The sequence below is a fragment of the Melanostigma gelatinosum genome (genome assembly GCF_949748355.1).
Source record: "Melanostigma gelatinosum genome assembly, chromosome: 18".
Lineage (NCBI taxonomy): Eukaryota > Metazoa > Chordata > Actinopteri > Perciformes > Zoarcidae > Melanostigma > Melanostigma gelatinosum.
Window position 1 is genome coordinate 4,766,273 of NC_136651.1, and position 23,012 is coordinate 4,789,284.

A 23,012-nucleotide genomic window follows, 5' to 3' on the forward strand; every position below is an offset into this window, starting at 1 on the left:
GCCAGAACCTCTGTGTGTGGATTTCAGGTAATGACATGTTTGAGCGGTTTAAGTGAGAATCAGAGAGGAAGCGCATGATGTGATGATGAAGGTTTTATCAGGGTGTAACATTGGCACAGATCAAGGATTGAGAAAGTGAGCTGTGAGCTCTCATGGGCGGCCGCGAAGTGTTTCTCCTACGGGACAGAACCACAAAGAGGCTCTTTACCTGAGAGGGAGATGTCACAGGTGTGTATCTTGACATTTTAATAGCTAGAAATCAATTTCGTTGAAATACTGGAAACTAAAATACGTAAAAAATGACACACTGTAGTAAAACATAAGGAGCTGCCTACGTTTACGAACCATCAGGAAACTATATCTTGAAAAGTACCTTCCAGTGGTGGAATGTAGCGAAGTACATTTAGTGAAGTACACATCTTATACACAAACTTAGTATCTTAATTCCATGCCACTTTCTGCCTTAAAGCTATAGTACCTCGTGCAACATAATGAATCTATAAAAGTCCCAAAGTTATATAAATATAGTACAATATAGTGGCAGCATTACACTATAGAAATTGCTGAACAATAACTGAGGACGATTGAATAAACTCCAACAACTGAAGAATGTCATTTTTTATCCTTGTCACTGTGTCACCACAAGAGGGAGCTGTCAGTCTAATTATGACGAGGCCTCTCCTGCACTGTCATCTGCAGGATACTGAACAGCTGCCCATGTGATCTAAACTACAGAGAAATGAATATACATTGAAAACAGATGACGTCATGAAACATGACTCCCTATTTGTTTGCTCTGTCATCCTCTCACAGCAACGTTTGCACCACTACAGTGCATTTCCTCTGAAGTGGTGAAACCGGTGTGTCATCTGGATATTGCTCCGCTCCTTGAATCAGAGCTGATGCCTCATGGCCAACAATACTTCTCCTTTCTCAAGGATCAATTAGTAAAGTTCAAATGACTCACTGAGGGATATATGATGCAGGTAAAAGTCTGAGGATAATTCAAGTTAAACGATTCATTCACTGGGAAACACAGATATCTTTGCTCTGTATTTCATGGCAATCAATGCAATAGTTGTTGGTCTGAACAACTATTGGATGGATATTTTAGTCTGGACCAAAGTGGTCCCACTGCCATGGCGTTGGTGTGGCTAATCTTCAGTTAGCCGGCTGGTTCGCCAGTCTGAACTCTAGGTAGCCATGTTCTGTCCACAGCAGTCGTCTGAAACAGACACACCAGGGTTCATATGGTTCAGACACACACACACACACACACACACACACACACACACACACACCACTGCTGTGCACAGCGTTAGCTTATCTCTCTGACCTTTGTGTCCCGATAAACAGGTCAAAAACTATTATTCGCTGCCTGGGATTTACAACAAATTCAATGGACAGGATAAAGCCTGACAACAATAGAAAAGTAAATCCCAGTTCCCCTACACAGATAACTGTATCCTACTGTACTGCGTGTCATGACTGAGCGTGTAACACTGTGTGCTGATGTAAACCGATTGATTGAACTCTACTGTGCCTCTCCCTTTCTGTCTCTCTCAGTCAATTGTACTGTATGTTCAGACACCCACGGACTCACACGCAGGGTGTAGGCTGGCCCAGAGAACTACCACAGAGATACCAGGCAGGGCAGAGAGAGGGACCCGGTGATGGAGTGCGGTCTGTGCACTTGTGCTTTCCTCTCCAGGATGCTGTTGTGTACTTGTGTTTGCTTTATTCATGAATGAATGCAGCATCTACTGTAGAAAAACGTTTTTTTCTTCACTTAATAATGCAAATCAACCTCGCTCAAGGTGAGCAGTTGAACACATGGTGCTTGTTGGCTGTGTGGGCCTTGGTATTATGGATGGGGTCACTCGCATGACCTCAATGGCATGTTTGTACTTACAACTGTGCTTTCCCTGCTATGTGAAAGGTCTGTCACGATTAAAGTATATGACTTACGTAAATATTGTAATTAATGTAAACGTTAATAACTGATTGAATATTATGTGCCAACTCTGCACAGGAGGGGCCAGCGAGATGCAGCCAGTGGAAAGACGTTTTACCCACAATGCCGTTCTCTCTCACCATGGCAATAAGGTCTTAACTGTGGGCCCATGCAAAGTCGGGGCAGATGGCTGTTTCTATGCCAACAAATAATTAAATTACAACCTGTCATATCAGATATTTGTCATCAATACATGATTTCGGGATATCTTGGCCATTACTCACAGCAAGTCAAGTAAAGCAAACAGTAAGCAAGAAAATATGCTAAAATAATTGAAGTACTTTAAAGATTAAAAAATAATTAAACTGTGCGACAATGAGGGGCATACAAAAATGTAAACCAGGTTAAAAATTCAACAAAAGTCTGACCTAACATTTATTACCCTGAATAATTTTCTGTCAAACGTAAGGTTGGAGTCAACTACAACTATGTGAGCAGACTCTATTGGTAAAAATGTGCTGGTACTGAACAACTCTAGCGTGTACGACTTATTGAAAATATAATAGGGCCTTACATTGAGCCTTGGGGGACACCATAGATGAAGGAGACAGGTGAGGAAGAGGTTCTCCCAATTTCAACAGTGACATTTTGAACATAGAGGTGGGACTTTTCCAAATTTCCAATCAAAATTGAGTGGTCAAAAGTATCAACACAAAGCAAAGTGGACAGAAAGCAGTCACTTTGGTCACTTTGGGGGGTTTTGAAAGGAACAACAGCGACACTGAGCAGTAGACAAAGGAAACAAAAGGAATATCTCTGATGATGAATACCTTACTCACGGTGAAGTAACTCAATCAGACCTAAAAACATGGCCATCAAAGTGTGTCACATTAGGTTGAATTTGGGGACCTTTTGCGCCAGCTGAAAGAGGTGCGGCGGACAGCACTTTGATATGTGGATTTTCAAAGCAACATAAAGAAAACAAAGAGAGCTCAGACAGTCCAGGTGCGTTGTTAAAAAAAGCAGCAAAATTATTTGACATGAAAAGGACAACAGTAGCAGACACATAATTATGTTAAAAGACAGTGTATAGGGTTTACATGATTATCAAGTTTAATTCAATCAACTGTAATTTAACCCATTTCAAATCACTAATCATTCACATCATGTTGTCCTAACAAATACTGTTGTTTTAACATTTCTTTCTATGAAATGTATGTTTTCTCTCCTTACTGAATACATCTCTTTGTTTTCCAGACTCACCCAGTACATTATGCCGTGTCTGTTGTTTTTACAAGTGACCTGAGGCTTCACAGGATTTGATGTTTTGTCAGACCCACAAGGGTGTTAAGGTTATTGAATTATTAAAACCATTTTTTTTCGATTTTTTGAACAGCCTCTATACACATGGACGTATAGACACAAATGCACGTGCACAAACAAAATCCTATGGCGGTCTAATCCATCAGCCCACCTCCTGCAAACAACATGTTCATCCCATCCTTCGGGGACTTTTGGTGGCAGCCTGTTGTATTTTTAATGCCTTCCTTCTTTCCCAGCTGTGTATGAATGTTTGATTTGCCCTCCCATGGCCTGAGGAGAATATGACCAAGCCCAGCCCGCCAGGCCACAAAGGCCCTGAAATATTCACACACTCGTGGACTACTGTTCCTGATAGCCTTATTAAAGTCAATAGCACACCTGCAGTGACCCCATCCACGAGACCGAATCACATCAATGAGGCTTGCCAGGGGGGAAAGTCAGGGTTTGCGTAAGTGTGGAGTGTGTGTGTGTGTGTGTGTGCGTGCATCCTTTTATATCTGCATCCTGAGCTATCTCTTTCAAATTTGTGACCTTCGTTCTTGCATCAGTCGGCTACAGCTCTGAAGCATGTCTGCTTTCACATCGGGCCTAATTTTAGGTGCTACTTTCGATGATTCTCCTGGGAAACATCTTTTATGTTTACATCATAAGATAAAAATTTCTTTTTTATTCACTGCCAACTGCATTTAACGTCTACACGCACACACACACACACACACACACACACACACACACGCTTTTTCCTTTCTGATAAAATATGACGGACCGGAATTCTTTGATCTCTGTTCTTGTCAGTTGCTGTTCATTTGTAGTTGTTCCTCTTTCACCCCCCTCTGATTTGATATTTCTTTCATATGAACTTGTTTTTGTGAGATGGAAGCGTTCTACAATCAAAGACTTGTTGTTTTATTTCAAGTGAATCTCTTGAAACTCCCTGTTCGACTGCGAGGGACCGACCTGAGCGAGATCACAGATGGATGCTGTGATCAGACATCAAGCCATTTATCTCTACATATAAAGGATGCTGTCGGGGTAGAAACACTTCATGCATGCGTGGTTTAGTGAAAAGACAAAGACAGAAATATCATGTTTGGATGATGCCTCAGTCAGTTTTTAATATTGTGATTTGCAGTGGGGGTGCTATATCTTGATTATTCTTAAACTTAAATCAAATTTGTTTTATTTGTTGGTTTATCTATAGGCCTAGGGGTTTAAGGGGATGGTGTGAACTCTTTCGTCTTTACTGCAACATTTTAATGATTACTTTATTTTAGTTGCACAAATTCACTGCATGTTCAAAATTGTGGCATTAAAGTAGAGTATCACCAATAATTAGACTCAACCTCTTATCCTCTGAACATTTGTGTCCATTATAACAAAGCAATCATCACACTGCTCAATGCTCTGCATTCAGTTGCGCACAGATAATAAACCTCTGGGGTCATATTTACAGCAACACCTTTGTAAAATATGTCCACAGAAAACTGAGCTTGAATCCTCTTTATTACCTTTTGCTCCCCTTCATGTATGTTCAGAGCTTAAAAGAGAAAACCAGCGTTGATATAATCTATGAACCTTTGAATAATCTTTATAAAACACTTTTAATTTTATGTTGAACGCGCAATGGTTAAAAAGTACTCCATAACACATCAAACGTGTATCTGTAAAGAGTAACAAGTAGGATTCTAGCACTGATGAAGACTTCCACACAAAGCATCAAATCTCAGTGACTTCCGGAGGCGTTTGATTCGTTGCGGATGACATCAGCTGTGGAGTGAGTGTGCGGAAAAAAAAAAGGAAAACCGGCGCCCTCTTCTCTCCCCGGTTACCGACTATGACACAATGTCTGCTGGTATAAAAAGCTAGGGCCACTCCTATCAAGGCTCCACTTGCATGTCTGGATACCACTCCGGTGCTCTGTAGCGAATAAAGGGAGGAGGCTGCTGTTGGGATCCTGCGCGCGCGTGTACGGGAGAGACAGACGAAAGGATGGCCACCCTGGTGCAATCCGCAGAAATGGAGACTTTAGGCGTTCAAAGCAATGCGGGGACGTCTCCGACATCTTCCAGCCCCTCGCAGCACTTCAACGACAGCAAATTCTATCTGCTGGTGGTTATCGGTGAGATCATAACGGAGGATCACCTAAAGTGTGCCATTGCGGACATAGAGAAAGGTAACATGGAGCTTTGATGGGTGCAGGCCACCACTTTACATCTTCATAACAACTTGAGCAGAGATGTGTTTGCGCAGAAGTTCTTCTTATGGCTGTAGAAGTCATGTAAGCTGCAGATGCACCTGTTTCTAACCGGTATTTACGCGCGATCCATTCAGCGAATTAAGCACATTGATGGGTCATTAACGATATTTAAAACCTTATTTGTCGGGTCATGATTTGAGCTGGAGGTGATGTTGTTTATAGAGGGGCTATTGAACAGCCCCTCCCAGTAACATCACCATAAACTGAAGACAATTGTCCCCTCACATCTTTCAACCCATACCTTCCTTGCCACCCACCCACTGAGTTTGTTCAGTGTGATTATCACATTAATGTCAGTAGGCCCAATTGTTGTCATCCACACACGTGGGCCCGCTCCTCTAATAAAGCTGTCAGCAGTGATTCAGCATTAAATCTGGACTATGCGTCAACAATGCAGCGTATCGCATTTCTTTGGCTCCGTGTGCATCTGCGGTGGGGTTTTTTTCTTCTTCTTCTCCCGCAGCACCTTGCCGGAGCTTTATTCAGGTGCGCCAGGCTTTTGTTTCAGGAGGGTCTCACGCTTCCGTTTGCAGTCAGGAGGAGACAACGGGGTTTATAGCAGCAGCTTTCTCTCTGCTTGTGTTGTTGTGGCGGAGAGCTTTGCAGACAAAAGTGAAGAAACGCGCTCTGTGTTTTGAGGCTGAAATGACTGCTTGGCTGAAACAGCGGGGTCGAATTAGATTTATCTCCCCCTTACATCCCGTGGGAACGTCTCTCCATCATCATCCAGCTCTCTCATCCCTCACCGGATGGTGGGCGTGGCTCGGTCCGCACTGCAGTCCCTACGGAAAGCCACAAGGAACGATTTTCAAAGTGAGCAGGGCGTTTTAGAAAAGCCGCAGCTGCTGTAGTTGTCTGCCTTTTCTGGACTGAGTGCAGTGTTTGTGTGAGAGAGGAAAGGGAAGAGGAGAATATGGCGCAGTTACTGTAGGAGGAGAGAAGAAAGAGGAAGTGTTTCCTTCTGGGTCTCACCTGATTTTAGGGTAACTAGAGTTGAACCTCTCGGATTCACCGTTTGATTCCGTGTTTTGTTCATTCATAATATTATGATGTTGTCCCTTGTTGTGGCAGATCGTGAGACCAAAAGTTGGCTATTGTCCTTGTAAAAATCCACCCACAAGGTCCTTCACTAGCTGTTCTGGAGCGTTTGGTTGTATCACACAATCTTGAGACTCTGATGATCGAGTTTCATTCAATTTTATTCAATTTACAGGCTACATTCTTCTCATTTATTTTGTATTAACATGTGACCTTATTCTTGTAAACATTCTATCATCTTCATCACTGTTGCTCATGTTAATCGATTCATGTTCTCATATTCTTGCCACACCCTGTATCTCCAGTTTAGGCCTACTCTTGTAATACCCTTTCAACAAATGATATTGTGAGTTAAATCCACTCACTTGTTCACATGTAGTGTGTAGTTAAGCTCAGAGATAAACGCCCCAAAAAGTCCTTTTGTCTCCATCCCCAGTGCAAGTCATCACGTAACAGAGGCCTTCATGAGGCCTCGACTCTATGATTATGAAGAGAGGATGACACCACCATGACTCAGCTCAGTGGAGATTACCAGTGCATCTGGCCAATGGCGCAACACAGACAGGCCATGGATATTTCCTATTATAGATTTTTATTTCTCATGCCAAACCAGTAACAAGTCTATATATGTTCCCTCTTGGATCTTTCCAATAAACTGGAGGCACAGGATCAGTGAAAGAGATGTGTGGGTGAGACTTAGCACATTTATTAGACCTGTTGCCAAGTTTCTCGGTGTGTTGTCTGCTGTGAGCATTGATTCACATACGTTTTTCTTCGCTGCCGTCTTTTCTTCTCCTTGCTCTTTGTTATTTTCTTGTTTATTTTTATTCTTTTTTTGTTCGTCTTGCAGGGATCCGCTCATGGGACACCAACCTTATCGACTGCAACCTGGACCAGGAGCTCAAGCTGTTTGTCTCCAGACACTCAGCTCGTTTCTCTGCAGATGTCAGAGGTACACTGGAAATTAAATACCTTTTCACTTGTAATTTCCCATTAGCAGTCTGATTGTGCTTTAAAGCCAGGGTTGGTAATCTTCTACAAAAACATTTTTTGTTATATTTGTTAAAAATGTTTACACCCCAACCGCAATCAATAAATCAAATGTTCTGACCAAAACAAAGAAAGAACATCCAGTTTCTGTGTCTGTAGCAAGACTGGAAAAAGCCCGTCCAATCAATTCATTCCCCAATAAAGGGAAGGGCTGTCAATGTTGCAGACTGTTTTTTTGGTTCCATCATTTTTTGAATCTAGCATACTTGCTTGTAACAGCCAAACATACACTGTATGTAGAATATGTTATATACACTGTATAGGTTATTATCACTGGTGCATGCCACATGAGCAGCATTTTCTTTGTAATTGGTTGATATGATTTTAAGTACCAGAAAATGAAATCAAGTGAGGTACAATTACCTCAGAACTGTACATAAGTATTTTAGTGAATACACTTTGTTACATACTATCGCTGCACTTTTCAGCAGCGTACACAGTCAGCTTTAACTTCCAAGCACGACACTAAGCTGAAGGGTTTTATTACCTGTCCCTGGATATGTCCGCTCAGCATTTTGTTGCATGGTGCCGATATTATTTGCAAGGTGAGGGAGAGGTTCTGTAAAGATGGAAGAGATCCAGTGTGGCAGGATGTGGTCTGTGCAGTATGGCCTTGACGGTCAGCAGCAGTTCAAGCTGCTGCTTGGCGTTGCTCCATATTGGACATAACCAGCAGGGCGTCATTCCTCACAATAGATTGATCCAGCCAACAACTGCTGCTGCAGACTAAATCAGGTGATCTATTTTAATGCAGTAATATCAAATCTCAGAATTGTGCTTACAGAGGTGAAATATGATAACTTGAGAGGGAGATGAAACATAGAGATGTATATCTTCAAAAAGACTCCCAATCACTTTCATCCAAACTTGTTTTTTTCCATTCTCCCATCCTCCACCCTTCCCCCTTCATGTGTGCCGTTGCCTTGCAACGCAGTTCTAGATTTGCAGTTGATTCGGGAGTAATTAGTGGTGAATCCCCAGTGGTAAGTGTCTGTCCGTGAACATGAAGAAGGGAGGGGAAGAAGATGAGAGAGAAGCAAACAAGGGAGAAAAGGAGGAGGGGGGTGAGGTAGGAAGATAGATGTGACTCAGAGCCAGAAATGCTGTTCTGATTTGTGAATTAATAAAGCCAAGGCCAGATGTAACGCTGCATAAACAGAACAACTGGAATAATATTGTTCTCTTGTATTCTACGACTCTGGCTTTTTGCCAAGTCTATTTCTTAAGGGGAGGATTTCCATTGTCTTTTGAACTTCCAATACATGAACTGCTTCATGAGGGGCTTCCTAGAAACATTCACAGGGATTTCAAGTTTATTAAGGAGATAGCTATGTTGTGTTTTTTTCATTCATAGAAGTATACTTTGAATTTAAACTTGTCAATTACTGCCGTGTCACTGTGTGAAACACAAAATAAACAGCTTGAATGTAATACTTCGACATTTGGGTAATCGATTATTTGCTTTATTCTCTGAGCGTTCGATGAGAAGTTCAATGTACCGCTCTCATATCCGTCAGCTGCTTAGCTTAGCATAGCATGAAGACCAAAGGTAACAAAATCCGCCTGTCAGCGTCACCAAATTGCACCAATCAACACATTTATCCTTGTTTGTTTAGTCTGTACAAAAACAATGAAACATGTGCCACAGTATTTTCTGTTCGGGAGCAGTAACTTCCCAATATTTTATAGTAAGAAGTAGTTACTGCTGCTGGTGGATCGGTACAGGCAGATCTTGTTACCTTTGGACGGAGCCAGGCTAGCTGTTTCCCCCTGTTTACAGTCGTTATGCTAAGCTAAGCTGCTGGCTGCAGCCGTATATCTAAGAGTACGGTATCAATCTTCCCATCCAACTCTCGCCATGGCAAACAAACATATGTTTCAAAATGTCGAGCTCAATCAAACATTAAGTGCATTTTTCAGGATGAAGATGGTTGATTAGGAAGCTGAGCAGCTAACTTTATGAAGGTATAATTTATTAATATTCGTTGTAGAAAAGAAAAAACGTTTTTTTATGTTTATAGTGTAGTGCATTTATTGCTTCGGGCACAGTGCTTACAGGAAAACACAAACCAGCAGGTGGTATTGGGCGGAGAGGGATGAATCCAATTATCTGTCTGCTTATTATATGCCATCCATCACACTGCATTAGTGCACAGGAACCCCACTGTGAAGAGGACGGGAAGGCAGGAGAAAAGGGGCCAGACAGGAGACCCTCAGTGTTACCCTGATGGATATATGATAGTTCTGGTTACACATAGATTTCCTCGCTTATAATTACATGTTTTATCGCGGCTGTAAATGAGCTTGAAACAGAATGTTATTTGGAGGCATGAATACTACGGCACAAGTGATTGACTGCTCTGTGAGTCAATTCAACAGCAGTGGCAATGTGATGAGCTCCATGCCTGACACATAGCAGCCATCTGAGGAGATACATTTGCAATCCTTATGTGTGAGGTCTTTCTTTGATGCAAAAAAAAGAGATACTGAATTTAGTCTTTCCACTGATCTATTTTTGGTGAGGTGGCATCCACATTGATGTTCCCCTGTCTGGTTCGGTCTGTGGCAGGCAGGCTACACCAGTCTTGCACTTTCTATTCAGCCAGAAGGAGAATGCTCAGTGATGCGTGTCGCGTTACCTCGCTTCCCGCTGAGACAGAGACGCACTGGGCATTGGGGATTTTTACATCGATCAAGGTAATTGTCAGGGTCAAGCAAGCCCCAGTGCACAATGTGTCATTTTCTGACGAGTTGGCCAAGACACCCGGCAATTTGGCAGCTCGGTGGTGGCGGTGCTGGTGGCTCCCTTGTGCTCTAAACAGACTAATGTATTTTCTGTTTCATAACATAAAATGGCAGTGAGCTGGGCGTAACCCACGGTGTGATAAACAAAGAAAGATGCTTTTCTATTACATTGGCAATGGCTTGTGTATCATAGCACGACAGGATGAGCGATAGACATCCATGATTGATTGTTCTCTCATTTCACACACCACGGAAAACTGTTTCCGAAGTCACTTGTTCTTCGGTCATCAGTTTAAGACTGCTGTCTCTTCAGAACAAAGCTGAGCGAAGCTGGTTCCCCCAGAGTCGACTGGGATTGTGATGATGGCGGTATTAGATTGACGCAAATCTGCTTCAAACTGCAAATAGAATACAAATGCAAAGGATTACATTTTGTTGTTATGACTTTCAAATAAATCACAAACAGTGTCTTCACATCCCAAGGACTGAACTTAAATAGCAAATATCAGATCTGAAATTAAACTATTAAAATAGTTTTGCACCGTAATAATATCTTGCAGTATTTTTTTTTATCCTTTAAATTAAAGGCACAATTTTTCACAAGGGGAAAAGTCAGGGGATTGCCAAATTAATTTGGAGTCATCCTCTGGGAACCATGAACGTGTGTTCTAAATGTTATAGCAATCCATCCATCATTCGTTTGCTTTGGAAACGAGTAAAAGTATACAATCATAACCGTCATTTTTCTGAAAAAGTATTTTTATCGGAAAAATTGCTTTTAGATTTTGATATTTCTATCTTATACTAGTTTACTGATATTAATTATATTTGAGTAAACAATGACATTGTTATTCATTTGAAAAGAACCAATGAAGAACCAATACATTTGAATGCAAACCTTGCAGAAAGGAATAGCAAAAGACCCTATACTCCCCTCTCCCAAAGAAAGCAGAAAAAGGCGATGTTGTCTTTGTCATAAGCATCTTCCATGGTACTGAATTTTTATGAAAACTCAAAATCAAAGGCACACTAGGAATAGTATTCCCTCCGGGGAACTAACTCCATTAAACAAATGGAGTGCAATACCAGAACTGCTGAAAGGGTTGGCAAGTGGTGAAATACTCATTATTTCAAGCATCTTTCATTTGTTGAATGAAAGAGTTTTTCCATATGGAGTGACAGCCCTCTGGGAGGCAGCGGCAGGGTTAATGGCTATATGCGCCATAATGAGGATCTGCTATATGAAATATAAATGGAAGAATCGCCCCCAGGAGCCAGATAGCTGCTGCAGGATCACGTCCCTGGAGACGAGGCTCACTCTATCCTCTCAATTTTAAGCTTATATTCAAGCAACACCTCACTGACCTCTGAACGTAACAGGGAACATATTGTTACATGTTAGCGGCAGCAGTTCCTTTCATTTTTACAAGTAGACGTTGATCTAAACTGATCAAATAAAACCAATCTTTTGTCAGTTAGCTGGAGGGGAATTCATTGATCCAAGTATTCAAAAATAAATGAGATAACAAGGAGAAGAAACAAAGACAGATTGAGTGAGTGAAGCCTGCTGTGGTAAGATGAATAATGATGAAGACGTCAGCTGGACCAAAGGATACACCCCCAAATACACATGGACCAAAGTCATCATCATAATCAATCATCCAAAACCTAAGATGATTGATTATGAGCCTGTCACACCCGAAACAAACGATGATTGAGTCAAGTAATCATTGTGTTTTGTCTTTATTGTTTGGTCAGAAGTCAAGTAGAGCCGGTTGATCATTAGTTGATTAATACATCAATTAAAAATCTATTGATTTCCTTCCAACTTGATAAATGTCAATATTTGCTGGTTTTCTTCTTATGTGATAGTAAATTGAAAACCTTTTTTGTGCTATGTTTCTTCTCTAACTATTTTCCATTTCGTTTTGCAGGGCAGAGGATTCTTCACCATAAAAGTAATGTCCTGGAGACGGTGGTGCTTATCAACCCTTCAGATGAAGCAGTCAGTACTGAGGTAAAATTAGATATAATTGTTAAATTATTATAACCTCTTCCTTATTCTGTAACTTTGCATTTTATCTCCCATCCCCCTATCAAGGGATGATTCACAAATAAATTAAATAAATGCACATTTACAAAGCAATTACAGCAAGAAAAGGATTATTCTTCAACCTTGGCCAACTATCTACCCTCTTAATGGGAACTGCTGTTCATTGAAATGAAAACGCAATTAGGATCTCAAAGGACAGGACTAATGCCTTATTTACTGCTTGAATAACAAGTGCAGCCTTTACAATTTGCCATTGCATTTAGGCTTTTGCTACATTTTGATAACAAGAAAGACACAGGAGGGTGAGGAGCACAGATGACGGTTTTGTCTTGTGTCATCTTTGCTCCTTTTTCAGCATTGCCTCCTCCCCCCCAACCATGTCTGCAGTCAAACTGTGCATTAATAATAGATCACAGCACAGCAGATTTGATCTGGCCAGCCAAGAAGAAAAAAGACCAACAGAAAGAGGGGAAGAGGCAAAAGATAGACGGATGAAAAGAAACTCAGCAGAATGAACAAGTCAGCTAATTAGCTAATGATTTGAGTGACGGGAAACTGGTGATATTTCAAATGCACTAAATCTACAAGCTGATTGCTGCAGCAGCAAGGCTTTGTATTTCCTGTATCTGTATCTCGTAATTCGATTTTTGTATAGTACTCTTTGTCTTTCTTAAGCATTTGCAAGAAATGAAATATTGTTTTACTGTTTTTAATCAGTGTTTCTTTCACTTGTCCATTACTTCCAACCAAAGTCAGTGGTGCACTATCATGACTTTTTCTTCTTTAAATTTCTAGGCTCGTTTGATGATCTCAGACACTTCCAGACACAAGCTTCTGGTTCTCTCGGGGCAATGCTCTGAAAACAGTGGGGAGCTGATTCTTCAGTCTGGATCATTCTCTTTCTCCAACTTCATAGACATATTTACCGACCAAGAGGTGAGCTGGCATGATGATTTCTATTTTGCACACCAAAATTTGGTCTATGATACTGTAATATGATAGTTTTCCGCATGTTCATACACAGGTTTTGGCAATTTTATTATTTACAATAGTGAAAGGCTTTCCCCGTCTTTTTATAGAATCATTTTTCTTTAAATATGTTTGTCAGTAACACCCTTTCAATAAATACATGGTGGTTGCTTTCCAGAAAAGCTCTCACTCTTGCATTGAATAATAGTCTTAAAACTTGACATACATACCCTACAGATACTGTATAAACAAATATACACTAAATCTGTGATTGCAAAGCTCTACTCGTTTTATTACGGACTTTGACAAATTAAAAATTAAAGCCACCTCATTTTTGTCATGCACAGATTGGTGAATTGCTCAGCACCATTAACCCGGGAAACAAAGCCAAACTCACACTGTCCTGCCCTGAACAAGGCGAATGGAAAAACTCCAACTTGGACAAACACAACCTGCAGGACTTCATTTACATGAAACTAAACTCCACTGCCATACTCCCTGAAATGGAGGGCCTCTCGGAGTTCACAGAGTATTTATCTGAATCAGTAGAGATCCCATCTCCTTTTGACATGTTAGAACCACCGACATCAGGTGGATTCCTGAAACTTTCCAAACCATGCTGTTACATTTTCCCTGCTGGTAGCGGTGACTCTGCTCTCTTTGCTGTCAACGGCTTCAACATGCTCATTAATGGTGGCTCGGACAGGAAGTCGTGCTTCTGGAAGCTGGTGAGACATCTGGACCGCGTGGACTCCATCCTCATGACCCACATTGGTGACGACAACCTGCCAGGCATCAATAGCATGCTGCAGAGGAAGGTTGCAGAGCTTGAGGAGGAACAGTCACAGGGATCGACAGCTAACAGTGACTGGGTGAAGAACATGATTTCTCCAGATATTGGCATTGTGTTTGTGAATCTTCCTGAAAACCTGGATAACCCAGAACCTAATTACAGAGTGCGGAGGAATGTTGAGGAGGCAGCGTTCACTCAGCAGTTCCTCACAAAGCTAAATTTGAGGTTAGAGTCTTTGCAAAGGCCTGTTGGAAACACAATTGAACCACTCATACTTTTTCAGAAAATGGGCGTTGGGAAGCTTGAGATGTATGTGCTCAATCCATCAAGGAACAGCAAGGAGATGCAGCACTTTATGAAGCAGTGGACAGGAAGTGAAAAAGACACAACCTCCATTCTGCTGCCAAACGGAAAAGAATCTGAGTTCCCAGTCTCTTACTTGACTTCTATCTCTTCACTCATTGTGTGGCACCCTGCAAATCCCTCAGATAAGGTTGTGCGTGTTCTCTTTCCTGGAAATGCCACCCAGCATCACATCTTTGAAGGTTTAGAAAAGCTAAAGCACTTGGACTTCTTGAAACAGCCAGTTGTCACTCAGAAAGCGATGACTTCGAATATGCCGGCTACACCAACACTCAAGCAAGCTAAGATGAAACAGAGAACTGACAGCAAAGAGAGCCTGAAGACTACCCCAAAGCCATCACCAAGCAAAAGCATCAGAAAGGATTCAAAGGAGGAAGAAAAGGCAAAGGCAGATGCGGAATCGTCTCATGAAAAAACACAGAAGGCTGAGAAAAAAGAAAAGGCCCCTCTGAAAAAGGAGAAGGCAAAGGCACCCGAGAAAGAATCAAAAGCAAAGGCAGAGCAAACAGCTCAAAATGAAACTCCAGAAAAAAAGAAGCCTGACATAAAACCCAAAAAGGAGGCCAAAGTGTCTGTGGAAAAGAAAAAGGAGGTTAAAAAAGAAGTCGCAAAGAAAGATGATACACCCAAACACAGTGTTAAAAAGGATGAAAAAGTAAAAAGAGAGGAGGCAAAGAAAGTTATAAAAAAGGATATCAGAAGAGACTCACCTATGAAGGAGAAGAAGGAAGAAAAGAAAGATGTCAAAAGGCCCTTTAAAGACATAAAGAAGACATCCGCTGTGGGTGAAGAAAAGAGTCTAGCACCAAAACCAAAGCCCCTGAAAAAAGAAAATGCTTCAAAGAAAGATGCAGGAATCCCATCCAAGTTAAAAGAGAAAGGAAAGCCAAAGGTGACAAAGAAGGAGACAAAGGTGGACAGTGGCAAGCTCGCACCAAGTGCAGCTGCTGTTGCAGAGGATGCAGAAGCAGTAAGATCTCTGATGTCCACACCAGAAGACCTCACTAAGGACTTTGAGGAGCTTAGAGCTGAAGATTTGGTGGAGGACGATGCAACTGTGCCACAAATTAAGGAAGATGAGGCTGTGATGATCCACAGTGAAGACATAATACAAACCAAAGAGTCACCTGAGGCATTAGAGTCTGTGGATGAGGGTATAACCACAACAGAGGTTGAAGGAGACACTGGAGAGACTCCAGAAGAACAAGTTCTTAAAGGAAAATTCAATGGCAGTGTAAGTGAGAAGTTTGAAGATGAAGGTACTGTCATGGAGGAGACATCTGAGGGTGGAGATTATGAAGATAAGGGAGAGATAGAAGAAGTTTATGAACCACAGAGGGTGGAACCAGATAAAGAAAAGCTTATTCCAAGTGAAGATGAACACCAGGACGGCAAACCAAGAGCTAGTGTTGAAGACAACGATGATGTAACTAATAAAGATATGGAAGGTCAGAATGCAAGTGTGGGAGAAAATGACAAACATAATCTGTTTGTATCAGCCTCACCAAAAGTGTCTACACCTGTTTCTCCAGCTGCATCTATCCATGACGAAATGTTTCCTGTTGGCTTTGAGAGCTCAACAGCCTCAGATTATGAGAACAGAGATGAACCCCCTGAGGATTACACTGTCACCTCTGGCCACACTCAGTCCACCCTTGAGATCTCCAGTGTGCCTACTCCCATGGATGAGATGTTGACTCCTAGGGACATTATGAGTGATGAAAACACCAATGATGAGTCTCCTTCACAGGACGTGGGCAGGTTTGTGACATTAGCATCTGGAGAGTTTGACAGGAAGAAGCTGTCTCCACTTCAGGATATGCAAGGGACAGATCACTCGCAGAGTGATGCCACAGAAGGCCAGGAGTACAACCACTCCGCTTCCACAATATCTCCTCCTTCATTACTAGAAGAAGATAAATTCTGTCAGGGGTTTCCCTATGCAGGGAAAGCTGAAGGGTTTGCCACAGCTCAAGAGTCATATGAGAATCATGACACAGACACAGACACTGTTAGACCCAGTTCAACTTCCACAACATCACCTCTTGTGCGATCTCCTTCAGTGGACCGCAAGGACAAGTTTGATTCTCCATCACTGTTTGCTGTTCCAATAGAACTGTCCACCACACTTGCAGGGTGCGCCAGAGAGACAGCTAATCCCCCGATCAGCCCCGATGACAAGACATTGGAGGGACCTAACTCGCCTCAGTCCTCTGGTCACACACCTTACTATCAGTCACCAGTAGATGAAAGAGCAGGAGCTCTACCACCTGTGTCAGAAGACGAAGCACAGGGTCCAACAATTGTGGAGGTAACAAGTGATAAAGAGGAGTCCTCCAATAGAGGTACTCCAGAGCCTAATGAGCCAGAACGAGAAAGTTCATCCCCTGTAGAGAGGACAATGTCCTCTCCAAAGTGCTCACCTTCAATTGCACCCGATTCCCCAACGAAGATGGAAAAGTCACTCTTCAATGGAGATCAGAAGAAAAATGGAGATTCAGTCTTGTCCTCAGCACCAATGACCAAACAGGAATCAGACACTAATGCTTTTATAGCTTTCAAAGAAGAGAGTAAAATGTCCATTTCAGAGGGTACCGCATCAGACAAGTCAGGAACCCCTCTGGAGGAGGTGGTAGCAGAAGATACATTTTCACATTTAGCTTCAGCATCCACCACCTCTCTGGCCACCTGCTCCTTGCTAGAACCCACCACTGACTCTCCCTCCCTTCATGCTGAGGTAGGCTCCCCTCACTCAACAGAGGTAGATGACTCTTTTTCTGTGTCTGTGGTTCAGACCCCAACTGCCTTCCAGGAAGCTGAGGGATCGCCATCAAAGGAAGATAGCCCGAGGCCCATGTCTATCTCCCCAGACATCTCACCAAAGACGAAAAGCAGAACACAGGACACAAAATCCCCAGAGCACTCCACCATGTCAATCGAGTTTGGCCAAGATTCCCCTGACCACTCCTTAGCCCTGGACTTTAGTAAGCAATCTCCAGAGCATCTATCTATGGGAGGCAGTTCACGTGCTACAGAGAATGGCCCGACTGAAGTTGACTATAGCCCCTCAGATGGAGCAAATGGAAAACCATCTGAAGACCATAGTTCTACAGTGGAAAAGCCTTTTCTTTTTGATGAGAACAATTCAGCGCTTGCCACTTCTGCAACCCCATCAGATGCATCTCAGTCAACTCCCTCTGTTACAACCCCATGCCAGATGACGGAGATGCTACATGCCGTGGCTGACCAGAAGTCTCCGGTCACCCCAAAGGCATCCTCTCTAACCCATTCTCCCCACTCCAATGAGCCAACCCCAGTGCTAGGAGGCTCCCCGGCTAAAGAAAATATTAGCCCAATTTCACCATCTGTGGAGAGCATTACGAATAAATCTGACACGCAACAGAAATATGACAAGTCACCCTCACCTCCCAAAGCTGCTTCTCCTTCATCGTCTTTTATCTTTACAAAAGAAGAGACCTTTTCCCCGGCAAAGGAGACTAATCCCTTTAAATGTGAGGATTCTACACTTGAGGGAAAATCCCCTGTGAGCCCCAAAGTTCCCTTTCCATCATATCTACCTCTATCCTCTGATCCTTGTCATTACAATTCTGCCTGTGGCTCCAGGGACCCAGAATTTTCCGCGAAGAAGAATCCCTCTGCTCCATCTAAGACAGATGTTGACCTCTGTCTAGTCACTTCATGTGAGTATCTCCACCCCAAGACAGAACTGTCCCCGTCTTTCATCAACCCTAACCCTCTAGAATACTTCATCAATGAAGAGAATGCCACGGATGAGGAGAAGCCTCTGGTCAAGTCAGGAGGAGGGCCCCCACCTCCAGGTGGTAAGCTTTCCACCAAGCAGTGTGAGGAGACCCCGCCCACATCCATGAGTGAATCTGCCCCCTCCCAGACGGATTCAGATGTCCCACCAGGGACAGAGGAGTGCCCCTCCATTACAGCAGATGCCAACATCGACTCTGAAGACGACTCTGAGACTCTGCCTACTGACAGAACGCTGACCTACAGGCATGCCGATCCTCCTCCTGTGACACTCAGGGACTCCGCTCCATCTTCAGGCCACCATGATGTCTGCATGGTGGACCCAGAGGCCCTTAAGGCGGAAGAAAACCTCCACAATGCTAATACCGAAGGAGGAGAAAAGCCCAAGAAAAAAAAGCTCTTGAAAAAGTCTTCCTCGCCAGCTAGGAAGACTGCTCTATCAAAAGTGAAGGACACAAAGACTTTGTCTCCAAAGAAGAGTGTCGGAGAAGGGAAAGATGCAAAGAATGCAACCAATACCTCTGCATCCAGAGGTGTAAAAAGTGCTTCATCAGGTGAATATTACCGACTTATTGTCATAATTTAAATCACTTTACTACCTCACATAATTTGCTCATATTTATTAATGACCTTACCAAAGAGAGCGCTTTATTTTTTGCCCTTTCAGGTACTGGCAGTGGAAAGGTATCAGGTGGGGCATCTCTGCCCAACTGTCCTCCGATGTACATGGATTTGGTTTACATCCCTAATCACTGCAATGCCAAGAATGCGGATGCTGAGTTCTTTAAGCGGGTGCGCTCTTCTTACTATGTGGTCAGTGGCAATGATCCAACAGCTCAGGAGCCCAGTAGGGCTGTCCTTGATGCTCTACTTGAAGGAAAGGCCCAGTGGGGAAACAATATGCAGGTGAGTATTTAGATGATTGAAATGATACTGTAAAACTAACTGGAATGCTGTTTATTTTAGCTTTATTTGACATTCAAATTGTGAGCCTCAATTTGAGATTCTTTAATTCCTATTTGTGAATGCCCTCGGCCCAATTTCACTGTGCCAGAAGGGGTTGAAGGTATACATACAATATATAATAGATTTGTTCATTATAAACACATTTTTAAATGATTTATTGTTGATATATGACTTTCTCTTTGGTCCTGTGTTTATCACATTTGCATTTGGATTAGAATGTTGTATATAAGCAGGGGTAAATGGGAGGGGGAGACAGAAAGACAAAGAAAACTTTTGGATGATTATTGAATTCTCTGAATGCTTGAGCTTAGCAACCTCCCTCCTCTCTGGTGTCAGGTCACTCTGATTCCAACCCATGACACTGATGTGATGAGGGAGTGGTACCAGGAGACCCACGACAAGCAGCAGGAGCTCAACATCATGGTCCTGGCCAGCAGCAGCACTGTTGTCATGCAGGATGAGTCTTTCCCCGCTTGTAAGATAGAGATGTAGGCCTGTTCAGCAAGAAAACAGCGGGCCTCGTGACTGATAATGAGTATTGAAGGAAGAAAACAAATCCATGTAGCAGAAAGCATAAGCAGACACTTAAACACTTATATTCTAAAATGCTCTTTCTTGTGTACCAAACTATGAAAAAGATAATATCTCCAATGAGGACTAACACTAATACAAACTAGCTTTGAGCGGCTTCATCTAAAGGACAATGTTTCCTCCGCACTGTCAAGTTTTAGGTATAAATAGATTGCGCTGGGCAGAAATTAGAATCCAAAAAAAGCACAGCCAAGTCATGATTGTCAATTAAGCTAACTCTTACAGAATCAAATAATGATGATGTTGATGAAGTATTGAGTTTCTTCTGATTCCCCTGATCAGAATACATGAGAGGGTTTAATCAATTTAACTGCTGTCAGTGAACAAAACACCCCTGCATATATTCTTGAATAACGCCTGTTATCCACACCAAAGTATAAAACACGTTTTCTGTTATTGCCTTCGGGAGAGGGTCAAAGTGAATGTATAAGAACTGGTGCAACTAGCACAAGAGTGGGCAGGTAACTCTACACACTAGTGGTCAATCCCAAAAAGGACTGTTATATGGTTACATAGTTGAATGATGGTGGATATGAAATAACTTGAAAGGACACTCAACACTGATTAGCATTACTATGACTTCATATTCATCACGGGCGAGACAAAGTGCCCCTGTTGTGAAACCTTATGCTTTTAAGTCGGCTGGGTTTCATTTGATTTAAAATGGATGTTTATGTTGCTGCTTATGTATGAATACTAATTTATTATGTTAAATGTTAATTTATTGTGCTTGATTGTCCAGATAGCCTTTTGCACTGCACAACAGGAAGTTGCTTCAGTATGCGCTCCCTTGTCTTTTGGCACAATGCTTTTTAGAGGATCGCCTTTTATTTCAAAATGTCTGTTTTATTTCAGGATTATTTCAAAGTTAAAGTTTAAAAAAGAGAAGATCAGATATTATTTCTTATACCTGTTTTTTATGGAATCATTGAGCTATGGGAGCTCTAGCCTTTCCCATTGTAGAGCTGATGAGGCAGGATATTTTCATAAACCTTAAAATGTCTTGTTTTTCTAAAGCATTGTCCTGTAATTATGAATAGCTTTGTGGCCGATGGAGTGGTTGGAAGACATGCATGATGTGTTAATATTCTTTTTCTCTTTTTTTAATGGGGATTTTGCTCAGACTTGCATTAAGAACAACAGGGCTAGGCTAAATACGTTAATGTAAGGAGCATTTTAGGATTTTTGCAAGTTGTGTCATGACACTGTACACTCCAGTAACTCAAATGGCTTACAAACGTGCACTGTATCAATATAACACTTGACTTTGGGTGTGGTACAGAAGTTTTTCAGGTTGAAGGCTGAACATTTCTTGTGACAGAAGAGTTTCTCCTCTTTAGTCGGGATGAAAAGGTAAAAGCTTCCAGTAGAGGCGCAGTCCTGAGAGAGGCAGCTCATGGAGGTGAGAGTGAGTGACTTGTGTGTTTTTGATGAAAGTATGTAAAACAAAAACACTTTAAACACATACAGCACAGATCAACTTTGACAGGCCACCTTCTGGGGAAACATTTAACAAATCGCAATTCGATGATGACAGACTTTGGTACTTTGGGCTATTCTATCAACTCATCAAGCTCACCAGATATTTCTGAAATGACGTCTGGTGTTCATGATACCGCTAACAATCAGATGTCCTGCAGGAAAACTCAAACCAACAACACACAATCTCTGAACTGACAATTCTCTTGAACTGGCATTTCTTCTTTCTCTATACTTCCTCTCTTTCTCTCCCTCTGTCTATTTATCTATGCCTTTTTCTCCTCATCTTTCTCTCGGGAGAACTTTAATAATGTTTGTCTGCAGCTGTGTGGTATATTTGTCTTGTGATCTTGCATCTTCTCTGCCCCTTACCCCAACTCATATGTAACGTATAGCAATTAGTTTCAAGTGAAAGTATTCCTTAGTGCTTTCTGATGTTTGTGTGCAATATTTCCTCTCCCCATATGGCAAACCTGATGTAAGAGGAACCACTACTAAAGAACAAACATTTAAAACAACCCCAATAAAATCTGGTGTGAAAAAAATAATTTGTGTTTTTGTTTTTTTCCAACCTCTTTATGGGGTCCAGTTATGTTATCGTGTATTACAAAGGCAGTGTGTTATTTCTTATAATGTTATGATCAGACTGTGATGTTGAAAAGAAAATTCCTCCATTGCTTTTTAAAAACAGCTTCTTCTTCTGAGCCTGGCTTAATGCACATCATAAACAGTACCACATTTGAAAATATCACAGTATCTTGCTTAGAAGTGAAGAATGACTTCATAAAAATAATTTCGCGATTAACATGCCCAAAGAAGTTACGCCTTTACAATTCTACTCATATAAACAAGACCAAGAGCCGGCCACGCTGTCGGCTGTCTGAGTGGACAGCGGTTCTTTGAGCTAATAGCTAATGCCAGCATGCTAACATGCGCGCAATACCAATGCTAACTTTCTGATGTTTCGCAGACATCAGACGCAGGGGTGACCGTGGCGCACTGGGTTAAGAGGTCGTCTGGGAACCGGAAGGTCAACGGTTAGATCCCCGACTGGGACGTGTCACGTGTCGAAGTGTACCTGAGCAATACACTGAACCCCCGGCTCCCCGGGTGCCGATCAATGGCAGCCCACTGCTCCCTATATACAGGGATGGGTCAAATGCAGTTGTCTATGTGTAAAATGTGACAATAAAAATGGTTTCTTCTTCTTTCTTCAAAGTTTACCATGAGCTTACCATCTTAGTTCAACACATTAGCTGAAGCTGGTGCAGTAAGTGATGTAGCAAAGCAAAGAGAGTAGATGTGTGTGAGTGTTTTGACACTGTTCTGTAAAGGTTTTTGCCTGACACTGCCGGTTAAATTGTGTGACATGCACTTAGTCATCCATGTCGGGAAACTGTCTGAATATGAGCAGGATAAGAGGACATGTCTCCACAACTCAACATCCATTTGCTGTACAGTGGAGGACAACAAGTCCACATGTCTGATGTCTGAGCCAGTCTCTCAGAGCTGTTTCAGCATGTACTGCACACCGGTAAGTGAAAGCCTGCAATATAATATATTATTATACAGAAGTTATGCAAAGGAAAGAGCCTCTCCACTATTTATCCAAACCCAACAGGCAGGCATTTATGATTTAGTGCAAAATGAG

General features: G+C 42.1%; 1 protein-coding gene across 1 annotated transcript; it reads left to right on the forward strand.

The window, feature by feature from the left end:
- Positions 1 to 5,202: 5,202 nt before the first annotated feature.
- map1b (microtubule-associated protein 1B) lies at positions 5,203 to 21,875 on the forward strand. Its single transcript, XM_079290149.1, has 7 exons — positions 5,203 to 5,450; positions 7,423 to 7,524; positions 12,302 to 12,384; positions 13,216 to 13,356; positions 13,737 to 18,879; positions 18,993 to 19,231; positions 19,628 to 21,875. Exons 1-7 carry the CDS (start codon positions 5,267 to 5,269, stop codon positions 19,781 to 19,783), a joined length of 6,048 nt encoding a protein of 2,015 aa, XP_079146275.1. The 5' UTR covers positions 5,203 to 5,266; the 3' UTR covers positions 19,784 to 21,875.
- Positions 21,876 to 23,012: the final 1,137 nt, after the last annotated feature.